Genomic DNA, 12,416 nt, shown 5'->3' on the forward strand with positions numbered 1-12,416 from the left:
TTTTTTTTTTTTTTTTTTTGGTACTGGGGATCGAACTTGGGTCCTTTTGCTTGCGAGGCAGTCAGTGGAACCACTGAGCTAAATCTCTGGCCCTTATGCCTATTTTTTTTAGAGGTTTACCTTTTTTATCTTTCATAGATTATTTCTGTTAGATCTCTGATCCATTTTTATTTTATTTTTTAGTACATGGTGAGAGATATGTGTCTAGATTCTATCTTCTGCATGTATATAACCAGTTTTCCCAGCATCATTTCTTCAAAGCAGTATCTTTCCTCCAGGATGTTTTTGGCTCCTTTGTCAAAAGATCAGGTAGCTGAATGTGCCTCGGCCTGTTTCTGCATCCTCTATTCTGTATCACTGGTCTGTGTATTTGTTTTTGTAGCATACTGTTTTGGAACTTGCTGTTTTACCCTGTGGCTTTATAATACAACTTGGAGTTGAGGATCATGATGCCTGCTATTTTGCTTTTGTTATCTAGAATGGCTTTTGCCATTCTTGGTCTCTTCTGGTTCCATATGAATTTTAGGATTATTTTCTCTAATTCTGTAGGTATTTTGATTGGGATTGCATTAAATGTATATACCAGGTTTAAAAGTATGGCTATTTTGACAGTATTGATTCTGCCAACCAGAACCAGTAGGAAATATCTTTCATTTTATGGTGTCCTTCCTGTTTGATCTTTTTCAGAGTATGGTAGTACAAAATGTTTTTTCCCATTGTTTGGATGATGGGATCATTGAATTTAGACAAAATTCATAATGACAATCTAGAAGTTTAAAAGAGTACAATAATTCCATCTATATGTATTCCCATTGAAAGTTTATCACAATGTATACATACATAGTTTGTGATATAATGATACCGTAATTATATTATGTAGCTTGTGTTAATTTCCCATAATTCCTTTTATTTTCATAGTAAGGTACGTTTCTCATGTCATGTCATTCTGTAATTGTTATAAAAAGTTGACAGTAATTCTTGATACTAGCATATATTACTGTGCTGATTTGCAATATTATTTTAAAGGATTGCTTCAGACTTTCATTAGTTTCAGAAACTGTTGCTTAATGTTACTTTTAGGTTAAATGCTTCTGCTCGATCTGTTGTTCAGTGTTAATTTTATTTAATTGAACCATTTCAAATGTTAGAGATATAATTTTAACCTTAAACAATGTCTATAAAAAATGTTTACGAGTGGTTAAGCATGACTGCAGACTTGTGTTGAATTCTTCACACATTCTTCATCCCTTAATGACCTTTACCGTGGTATACTCATAGGAACCGTCAGTTGGAAGGTATCTCAGTGGTAGCACAGCAATTTCATGAAACCTTAGAACCACTGAATGAGTGGCTCACCACCGTAGAAAAGAGGCTGGCAAATTGTGAACCCATAGGAACCCAAGCATCTAAACTTGAGGAACAGATTGCTCAGCACAAAGTAAGCTATGAATCGCGCATCAGTAAGACTCTGTTTTCCATTTATTTCATGGTCTTGTGGCATAAATTTGAGTTATGTACTGTTGTTACGTTATATGTAGTTGCAAAGTAAATACATTTCAAGTGTCATCCTTTCGTGCTATTTATTTTTCGTCTTTATTTGTCCATTCTTTTTTTTGTTTTTCTTCTTTTTTTCAAACCCTGTGTAGGCCCTAGAAGATGACATCATCAGTCACAGTAAACACTTACACCAGGCTGTTAGCATTGGCCAGTCCTTAAAGGTTTTGAGCTCCAGGGAGGATAAAGATGTGGTGCAGAATAAATTAAATTGCTCTCAAGTGTGGTACATTGAGATTCAAGAGAAAAGTCTCAGCAGGTCTGAGCTCCTCCAGCAGGCCCTGTGTAATACTAAGATATTTGGGGAAGATGAAGTTGAGCTGATGACCTGGCTGAATGAAGTGCATGACAAACTGAGCAAGCTCTCAGTCCAGGATTACAGCCCTGAGGGGCTCTGGGAGCAGCAGGCTGAACTGCGGGTATTTTGATTCATTTCATTTCATTTCATTTTATTCATTTTAGTTATTCTTTTACTAACATTCCTTTTTTGCTTGTTTTATGTACATTATAATTTGGGTGATACGTTATATTAAAAAAGGTTTTTTCTTGTTTGTACAAGGCACTTTTAATGAAGTCACTTCTATATGAGATTGAATTTATATAATTAGCTGGACCTTTCGCTTTTCATTTTGTTATTTTATTGTTGTCTACAAAGATCCATAATTAACCAGTGCATCTACATAGCCAGTTCTCATACATTCCTAAGTATTTTCCAAAAAAGAGACTGCTGTGAATTATGGTAGATGAACATGGGACATGGAGCACAGTGGTAAAAAGAAAAGACAAACATGAGAACAGTGAATGTTTGAAAATGTGAGATATTTACTCAAATATGTCTCTGAGATTTAATTTTCCTTCCTTACATGTAAAAATGGTACTTGTATTTTTAGGTTCTACAAGAGGACATCCTACTCAGAAAACAAAATGTAGATCAGGCATTACTCAATGGCTTAGAACTTCTAAAACAAACCACAGGTGAGATATCTTTAATCAGAGGATCATGCACTCATCGTTTTGCATTACTTTCAGAATATTTTAGGGATGGGGAAAAGGCAAGACATTTTATAATTTTTAAATCCATTCCAAGGTTTCATTGTGGAGAATGTTTTGAAGACCAATCAGGAGGTGTTTAAAACAGTCTGATCTCACTCTTTTCTCATGATTTCACTTAAGTTCCTGGTGGACATTGTTACACATTACTCATAACCCGAAGCACTTTGGCACAGGATCTGGTCGGTGAGGCCCATTATGGAGTTATACTAGTTTTCCACTTGAGGAAGGCAAATGAACATGGAGACTGTAGACAGTTTTCTTTTAGGGTAGATTGCATTGCAGTGATACATGTTATGGCAATACACAGGCTTTATTTCTCCTCGCCTGAATCACTGAGAAAGCAGATACTTGGTTTAATGTATGTATGAACTGTTTTAGAATATCTCGGAAAAACTAACTTGTTTTGGTGATTCTTTTGGCCATAGGAAAATGTCATTTATTGAACCTATATCCGGTTTAGCACCATGAGTATATGGAAAGCAGTTACCATTCACTATGAGTTGGAGAAATGCAATATAGTATCCAGGGCCTTAAAATGAAGCCTAAAGTCTAGGACTCAATTTCTGTGTATCTGAAAAGGAGGGTAGGATCAGGTAAGGATCTGCTGGAATAGGGCAGACGAGTAATGAAGCCACTAAGAGCACAGATAAGTTGAGTATCTTGCTCAGGGTAAGCCAGCCCTTAAAGTCATGAAGTCAGTGACCTTAATCCAGGTATTGTAACCCCTCTGGTTTGAGGACTGAACATGTTATAGGATAGATTTAAAGATTCTACTTTCTTTATAACTAAAGCTTTTCTCAAAACTATAGCCTTTCTCACTTTTTACAGTTGTATTTTAGAGCTGATTAAATTTGTCAGAAATCCTGGGAATGATGAAAACCTAAGTGAGAGCTTTTTCTGGGTGGGTCATCTTTAGAAAAATATGTCTCTTCTTTCCCAAGAAAATTTCATCAGTGTGCATTAATAAGGTCTTTAGAGAAAGCTTCCTCCCATTTTTTCTTTTCTTTTTCTAAGAAATAACATATCATTGAAATTATAGGTGATGAAGTTTTAATAATTCAAGATAAGTTGGAAGCCATTAAAGCAAGGTACAAAGACATTACCAAACTGAGCACTGACATCGCCAAGACTCTGGAGCAGGTGCTGCAGCTCTCAAGGCGGCTGCACTCCACGCATGAGGAGCTGTGTACCTGGCTGGACAAAGTGGAGGTGGAATTACTCTCGTACGAGACTCAAGTTCTGAAAGGAGAAGCGGCAAGCCGAGCGTACAGGAGACAAAAAGTATGCATGATTTATACACATTGTGTCCATTCTTTCACAGGGAGCTGCGGTCCACACAGGAACAATATTGTATTTGCCTCGTGTTGTCACTCACTTGGCTTGAGGATGCCTTAATGGGCTAGACTCAGCAGAGATTGGCAGCCTATCACTATTTAAACTTTTAGGAACCTAGAAATAAAATGTTTACTATTCGTTTCAAGAGTCTTGCGTTTGGGAGTATAGTCTACCATACAAAAGACAGAATGATGAAAATAGGAAAAAGTAAAGTATCTGTTTCAGAGGCACGTGTGATTTTGGTTGGAGTAACAGCATGTCTTTTACAGAGATACGTAGCACAGCATGGGTTTTTTGATTGTAGCACAGAAGTGGGATACTGCCTTGCTGATGATTCTTCAGAGATGCCAACCTCGGCAGTGCGATCACTTGTGGGTGAAAGGGAGTCAGCTCAGACTCCCCAAGCCTGAGGGGTCAGCTGAGTGATTTAATACTAGTATGCTTTTATGTTGAAGCTTATTTAATTCTAGTTGTAATAGCCTTCTCATTTATTTTTTTCTGTTACTTGATTACATAGAGGTTCCCAGAAGGCAAAGAATAATACAGGATAAGTTGCTTGGTTTTGCTTTACACATTTTAAATGTTCATAATAATTTTCAAAGCTAAAATCTTGCTACCTAGACAATTGAATTGTTCTGGAAAGTTCTCCTTTTCGAAAAGTAATTTTAGACAGCAGAAGTTTATTTACCTGAACTGAAACTCTTGGGGGCCCAAGCCTGGCCTTACTGGCCAGCAAAGGACTGTAGCCTCAAGTAGTTAAGGAACTGTTACCCATATTTGTGTTTTCAGGAGCTGAAAGGGGAAGCTAAGCAGAACAAAGCCTTATTGGATTCCCTTAATGAAGTGAGCAGTGCTTTGCTGGAACTGGTGCCATGGAGGGCCCGAGAAGGACTGGGGAAAATGGTGGCTGAGGACAACGAGCGCTGCCGATTAGTGAGCGACACCCTCGCTCGGAAGGTGGAGGAGGTTGAGGCTGCCATTCTGAGATCACAGCAGGTAGAGACGAGTGGTTCCTTGTTTAGGCAGTGCATTTTCTCCAGCGGTTCCTGGAGCCTTTACCTGAGCAAAGATGTCTGTTAATAATGTTTCTCTTCATTTGTTATACTTCAAAAGTGAAAGGGTGGATTTGAATAGAACTTGACTAGGCTACCTCTGAGTCTAAGGCAAGGCAGATCTGTACGTTATTAACTGCCATCTGCCCATCGCTTCCCAGTCTTTCCGTTTGAGTCAGACACTGGGAAGATGGGCCCTGCTTTCCAAACAAAATGCTTCTGTCTGCCTATATGCAGATTGCTAATATTAATGTTATGCCTCGAATAAGCATAAATCTTTTTGTAAATAGTTTGGCTTGGTATGTAAGTCAGTATTAACTATTTACATACAGCTCTTTCAAAAAAGAAAGTTTTTTTTTTTTTTAAAGCAAACAGTTTTGTTGGTGACATGGAGTTTTTTCCTAAGATGACTGAAGAGGAAAATATTACAGTTTCTGACCTGCCTGTGGCTCCACCAGAGTTTATGCTCCAGAGTTTTATAGACACACTTTTGTTAGCCACAGCCCCATAGACAGTGGTGGGCAGTGAGTAAGTGGGGCCCTGGTGATAAATACTTTACTAACTTTTTGTGGAAGTCTCTGTGCCTGTTTACCTTAAGTTATCAGGCTCTGATTCAGAACTTTGTGGATGGGGTTAGAAAGTACTGCAGGCTACTATGGAGCAGAACTTGGAAGGTATGTGACTGTACTTTTACTAATGCAAGCCAAAAACAAGAAACAAATCAAACAGATTCTGTAGGAGGATCCAAACTTTTCTGACAGTACCATAAAAGTGTAATTTATATGATTCTGAAGCATAATGCTAAACTCCTCATTTTAGTACTGTGCTCTAGAGTCACAAAGCTGATGGAGTACAATGATAAAAGCCTTGCCTAACATTTTTGTGAGGGACTGCACTCATGCCTGAGGAATGTGTTTTCCTGGCTGTGTTTAAAATGTGGAGGAATTTGTATGCCTCCTTATTATAGCAGAGTAAGTGTGTTTGTTTGTGAAGTGTATTTTCCTATTTTGTGATTTTCCTGTTAGCTCTCTCCCGATTCCTAGAGCCAGCTCGTGTGTACCCTCGCCCTCTCTGTCCCCTCTTCCTCTCCCCTTTCTCTGCCTGCCTCTCCCCTCTCTCTGTTTTGTCTCTCTCTTGTCTTTTCTGGTACTGAGAATTAAACTCAGGATCGTGTGCTCGCCAGGGGAGTGTGACAACTCTGAGCTCAATCCCAGCCTCCAGTTTCTTGGCTTATGTAACTGAGCCCCGTAGAAACCTTGACAGGAAAGTCCAGAGTTGGTGCTTCAGGTGGAGTGAAAATAAACAGATCACCAGGTCATTGGGAATCAGCCTTAGAGAAAATACTGCCTATTTATTTTAAAGACATAGAAGAAAACATCCCCTGCAGAAACAGGATTTGTTTATTGTTCAGACTCTCCAAGTGTTGAGGATGGGAAGATAGGGTACATGTTTTGAATAATGAGTAACAAATTGGAAGGAAATACACATGAAAAGAAAGTAAGAAGGTCCCAGCCCTGGGAGGTAATAAAGAGCGTGTCCTTGAGTTAAGGTTTGCTGATCACTATCTTAAAAAATCTCTTTCCACTCGTGAGAAACTTTCTGGACAAGTACAGTTTATCACAGGTTAGAAATATTTTATTATGTTAAAACCTAGTACTTGATTGTTGTGAAATTTGAGTCAGTTTTAGTGAAACCACACAGACAATTTGAATTCCCAAAGCTCAAGACATATTCAAGTACAGGGAGCAAGAGTGGTGCCCTTGAAACCAGGTTCCCGGATGGCGTGTCCTGGCTGGATAATCTGTGGCAAAATAGCTAGGTTTTCTCTGCCTCAGATTTCCTGGCTGTAAATGGAATTAATGGTAATACAAACATCATATATGTGTTGTCAGGATTAGAGGAGATACTGAACGTGTTCAATAGGGTGCCTGTTATTGTTTGAGTATTTTTCAGGAATATTTACAGAAAGCTTCTTAGGGAGGCTTGCATTAACTTTTTTTTTTTTGAACCAGGGATCGAACTTGGGACCTTGTGCTTGTGAGCAGATGGCAGCACCACTGAGCTAAACCCCCACCTTGCATTAATTTTTATAAAACTTCTGAAATGCTAGTTTAACTGTAGTAGCTATTATAATGGCTAAGAACTATGGTTAGACTATAGTGATGTTGCCTGTTAAAATAGTTTCCAGAATGGAAGTACGGGTGCCAAGATTATCGATAGTTTATTTGAAGTCAGTTTTTGCTACTTGTGCAAGCATCCAAAGTCATTAACATTTGGTCTAGTAATTTTAACTCTCCATGTTGCTCACATGTAAGTGTGAGTTGTTTTTTACAGTCCATTAGAAATACATGTGTTAACCCACCATTTGAATGAGTCGTGACTCTATGGCTGTTCTATTGGTTGTGTAACAATAAGTATTTACTAACTTAATTTGTAAAACTTTTCAGAAATTAGATCAAATATTTGATGTGATGAAAGACACTGTTTGAGTTTCAACTTTCCACTTGGCAACCTAGATAGTATCATCATATTGGTTTTCATTGGGTGCTTTCTCTCTCTCTTTTTTTTTTTTAATGGGGAAGAGACATCATGTTAAACTAATACTAACACTTAAAAGCCTGACTTTATTAGGACTATCATATATATGTCATACTTTTAGCAGCTTCAGTACAGGCAAATGAGGCGTTATAAATCACTTTATTTTTCCTAGGATCAGTAGAACAAATAATTCATGACTGTTAAATTTTATTTAGATATCTTGCAGGATTTATACTTAGGCAGAGTGTAAATTGTCAGCCTTAGACTCCTAGGTAAATTACTTAGGTTCTACTTCCAGCTGTTATGTGTGCCTTAAAAACCTGTAATCCACACTAAGCAGACTTTCACTTCTTTCTCTACACCTGAGGCTGCTGAATTAGTCTATGAAATGTTTTTCTTTTGTTTTCTTATGGATCAATAATTATTAATGAGTAGTTCCATTTGAAATGTAATAACATGAAAATTACTGAAAGAGATTATGATTACAGTTTTCAAATAGTTTTTTTGTTTTCTTATAATTAAAGGAAGTCTTAAAAAAAAGAAAAACAATAATTAAAGGAAGTCTACCTAGACTCTTGACAAACATTTAAAAATAAATAATATCCCATGATGAGGGTACAACAAAACCCTTCTTGTGGGCCCGCAAATGTGTATCTCCTATTTTAGAGCAATTTAAGAGAAAATGTGAGTAGGAACTGGCAGATCTTGCGACCCACAAAGCTGCTTTTCTTTTTCTTTTTTAAAATTAAACTTACTTTAAGATTACTGAGATGCACAAACACTTGTAAGAAATAACGCAGAGTTATCCTGGTACACTTGTTTTACCTCCTGGTAACATCTCGCAGAATTGCAGTGCTGTCTTGTAGGCGTGCTGCTGACAGTGAGGCAGTCGGTACGGAACACTTGTATCACACCAAACCCCTGGGCTGCCCTTTTATAGCTATGCCCAGTCTTTCCAGCTCTGCACCTCCTAAGCCTCTGGCAGGCATCCATCTGTTTTCCATTTGTGTAATATCATCATTTCAAGAATATCTGATAAGTATTCAACCACAACTGTTGCCGCTATTCCTTCTGAGACCCAAAGTGAATATTAGGCCTTTTATTATAATTCCATGGGTCCCTGAGGCTCTGTTAATTGGTTTCTTGGGTCTGTCTTCTCCTGTTCTGTTTGGGTGATTTGTACTGTTCTGTCTTCTACTTCACTGATCTTTCCTGTGTCCCCTACATTAATTTTTATGTCAGTTCTAGAATTTTCATTAGGGATTTTCAGTGACTGAGCCTTCTGGTTTTTCACTTGTTTCAGCCATGAATATTAAAAAATGTTCTTGAAGCGTTAATTTCATCATGGGCTGCCTTAAAATCTTTGTCGGGTAACTTTGTCATCTAGGTATTGGCACCTATTTGATGAATTTCTTTAAGTGAGTTTGAGATCTTCTGTTTCTTACAAGATGTTGGATCTGGATGTTACACTTCCAGTTGGAACTACTTTCTCTTACTCCACTCTGGTGGAAGAGTTGGGTGTGCCTCCTGCTGGAGAGAGAAGTCCAGCTCCACAACCCACTCTCCGCTTTTAAGAGGGGATGCCTGTGATTTCTGCTGAGCTAGCTTATCACGCAGTCTCCTCTGATACCACAGCAAGTGGCCACTGAGCAGAGACTGAGCAGCGGTAGAAGTCCTGACTGCTCCAGGCTTCCTTTGACATTACTTCTGAAGAGAAGAATGGAAGTCCAGGCTCTAATGTTGGTCTCCACAGCCAGGAGTATGGACTTCACTGTCAGCCTGTGAAGACAAAAGCTCAGGCTCCCAATTTGGCCTTAATGTCACCCTGAGGAATGTTGGGAACCTCATTATGGCCTCATGAAGCCCCTCACTCAGCCTTCTTGGCGAGTGTGAGTAGGCTCACAGTTTTTTTCTGTGGTGTTGGTTGGAGTAGAGCGGTTATTTTCTAAGTTTTCTGGCTAGGTGCCGCTTTCCTTATCCTTTTGCTACAGAGGCCAGGATTGTCTGGGGCTTTGCTTGGGCTCCCTGGTGTTAACTGGGTTGTCACTTCTCTAGTACTCAGTCTTGGTTAGGCGCAGTACAAAGGAAACCCAGAGAACTCAGCAGTATACACATTTCCTCAAGGTCCAAGGCCCACCACAAGCCTACCTGCTTCTCTCTGCCTTGCAAAGTCTTCTTATGTATATTTTGTATGTAATGCTAAGTTTTTAGGTGTAGTTATCATGAGGAACTGAGAAAAGTTCATCTATTCAATAATATTCCATAGAGCTTTTAAAGTAGAAATTACTTTCTAATCTAGTTTCTCTTCTCTCTTCCTTCTCTTCCCTCTCCTAGTTTATTCTTCCACTCTCATTTTGGTTTCCATCTTTTCTTGAAAAATGAGAAGTTCTGGCAGCACTGGACCTGAATACTTAAAATGTGCATTCCTCATTGATTCTTCCTTGTTAATTACCATTTATCATCAGTGCTTATTCATCATTTTCCCACTTTATTCATCAGTGATAGCTGCTTAACCCAGAAAGGCTTTGTGGTTTCTCTAGTACAAGGCATTGAAAATGTTGAGAATAGGTGAAATGCTTTTTGACTTGGTAGTCACTTCTAGGAATCTACGCTAAAACTGAATGCCAACAGATTTATATATAAGGATATTCTACAAGGCTGTTGTATTTACCTAAAAAATACAGAGAGCTTAATGAAAATATTTAGGTTGCTAGATTACAATGATGCTATTTAAAACTCACATGTAAAAATATTATGTGGGGGCCCAGGGATTTAGCTTCGTGATTTGGTCGCCTACCGTGCAAGTGCGAGGTCCTGAGTTTGATCTCCGATACCAAACAAACAAACAAAAAATAAATAAAATATTATGTGGGAAGTGTTCATAATAAACTAAAAAGCAGGCTATGAAATGATTTATCCAGTATTATCCCAGATCTTTACTGCGAATCTCTTATCACTTTAAGAAGAAAACTCACTAAAATACTAGCAATATTAACTCCAGGTTTTAATTTATTAATTTTTTTGTGCCTTGTGAATTTTTACTGTGTCTATGAATTACTAGTGGGATCAGGAAAATAAAATTTCTTAAAATATTTTTAAGACTGCTCTTGAAAATGCTTTCTGCCATTATTGAGATGTTTAAAAATTATACCCGAATCATTTGGGTATATACTCTGCATGCATAGAGACGTATATCCACACATACGTTTATACACACATACATAATACAGTAAATCCATTCCTTTTCCTAGTAATGATGTGCTTTGATAGCAGAATCCTAACTGTATGTCATGAGTTGAGGTGACAGGTAAGATAGATGGTTAAAGATAGTGTCTAGCTGTTGTTGACTTTTATAGCTTTACATTTGGCTTACACTCTTAAAGAGCCAATTAACACAGAAGGCAATGGAGCTAGTCAACCTAAAATAATTAATACATTGTCTGTCATTGGATTCACTGTGTTTTAAGAGGTTGTGTTTAATTTTTCTGGGGAAGTGATCCTTGTGAATTATTTCAGAATGCCCTGAAGGGATAAGCTCAGTTTCCACTTGTATAATTAGAATATTTAAAAAACCTAGGTAGGTATTTTTCTGATACCAGTTACAAGAACTTGCTGACTTAATTATTTATCTTTTGTTTAGTTTGACCAAGCTGCTGATGCTGAGTTATCCTGGATTACTGAAACAGAAAAGAAATTGATGTCTCTGGGTGACATCAGGCTTGAGCAAGACCAGACTTCCGCTCAGCTACAGGTTCAAAAGGTGAAGAAATACATTTCCAGTTGCCATTGAAATTGTTTGCTGCTGTGATCCAAGATTAGGAAATAAGCTGGCGTGATTTATTCTTCAAGACCCCTTCAGTGTAACTTGATATTTTCAACTACTTTGCCTAATTGTTTTTATTTCAGTCATACATTTTTTCTTTCTTTTTTTAAATCTTGGGAAATCACAGACATTCACCATGGAGATTTTGAGACACAAGGATATTATTGATGAACTTGTTAAATCGGGGGATAAAATCATGCCCACACTGAGTGAAGAGGAAAAGCAATCAATGAAGGTATAATCTTTACTGTGTTACTGTTTGTGAGGCTCTTGAATAAACAGCATGCGTTGAGCTTTAGGTTAGAAAAGCAATTTTCCTTTATCCACAGCTTCTGTTTAATCAGCATAATCGTTAGTTGTATGTATGTGTGTATGTATTTGTATTTTTGGTACCAGGGATTGAGCTCGGGACCTTGTGCTTGCAAGGCAGGCAGTGGCACCCTCATTAGCTTTAAATAAGACATTTTTTTAAGCTCACAAAATAACAGTGAAAGGAATATTCCTTCAGGGAGTCATCATGAGGACAATCATTTTTAATAGGTGTAAAAGCTATTAAAGTTTGAGTCCTTGATTAACTGGTATACATTAAGCATTTACTTAATATAAGCTGTGTTGCAACTGTTCTTATCAGTATAAAATAACATTATTATATGTGTCAGCTGTGGTTTATAGGCTTCAGGAACATTTGGGACTCAAGCTGAAGTAAAACCCTGAATACCTGGTTCTCTCTAATGCTGAAATCCATTCTGTTTAAAGTTGCAGTAACCATATTAGGGCGAAAGTGAACTGAGTAATTAATAAAGCATCCTATGTGTGTACTGTTAATATTCCTGTAAATTAGTGCCTCTGGCCAGAAAACAGCTGCTGATAGGAAAGTAAATACAGAGTCTTCCCAGAAAATGTATACACCAGGAAAGGAAAAATTTGTATATTTTAATATTAAATTTATTGAGACATCATGAGATTAATATGTTACCTTTGGCTTCTGTAACTATGGGGGGTGCTTAAAGTGGTAGCTATTAGCTTCCAGACATTGAGTAGTACAGCAAACCACTGAAGTA

General features: G+C 37.8%; 1 protein-coding gene across 20 annotated transcripts in view; it reads left to right on the top strand.

Annotated features, from left to right (window-relative positions):
* The window catches only part of Dst (dystonin), a 316,182-nt gene that overhangs the window by 249,626 nt on the left and 54,140 nt on the right, over positions 1-12,416 (top strand). For 14 of the 20 annotated variants that reach the window (XM_033756553.1, XM_033756561.1, XM_033756554.1 and 11 more), the window contains 7 exons: positions 1,279-1,438; positions 1,647-1,973; positions 2,445-2,529; positions 3,647-3,888; positions 4,732-4,938; positions 11,173-11,292; positions 11,483-11,590. In XM_033756553.1, the coding sequence (XP_033612444.1) occupies positions 1,279-1,438; positions 1,647-1,973; positions 2,445-2,529; positions 3,647-3,888; positions 4,732-4,938; positions 11,173-11,292; positions 11,483-11,590 (1,249 nt within the window). The remainder of the gene's footprint in view (positions 1-1,278; positions 1,439-1,646; positions 1,974-2,444; positions 2,530-3,646; positions 3,889-4,731; positions 4,939-11,172; positions 11,293-11,482; positions 11,591-12,416) is intronic. The other 6 variants (XM_033756557.1, XM_033756560.1, XM_033756559.1 and 3 more) reach the window with 1 other exon arrangement.

This window comes from Fukomys damarensis, unplaced genomic scaffold (assembly GCF_012274545.1).
Source record: "Fukomys damarensis isolate Sample0158 unplaced genomic scaffold, DMR_v1.0_HiC HiC_scaffold_27, whole genome shotgun sequence".
NCBI classification, from domain to species: domain Eukaryota; kingdom Metazoa; phylum Chordata; class Mammalia; order Rodentia; family Bathyergidae; genus Fukomys; species Fukomys damarensis.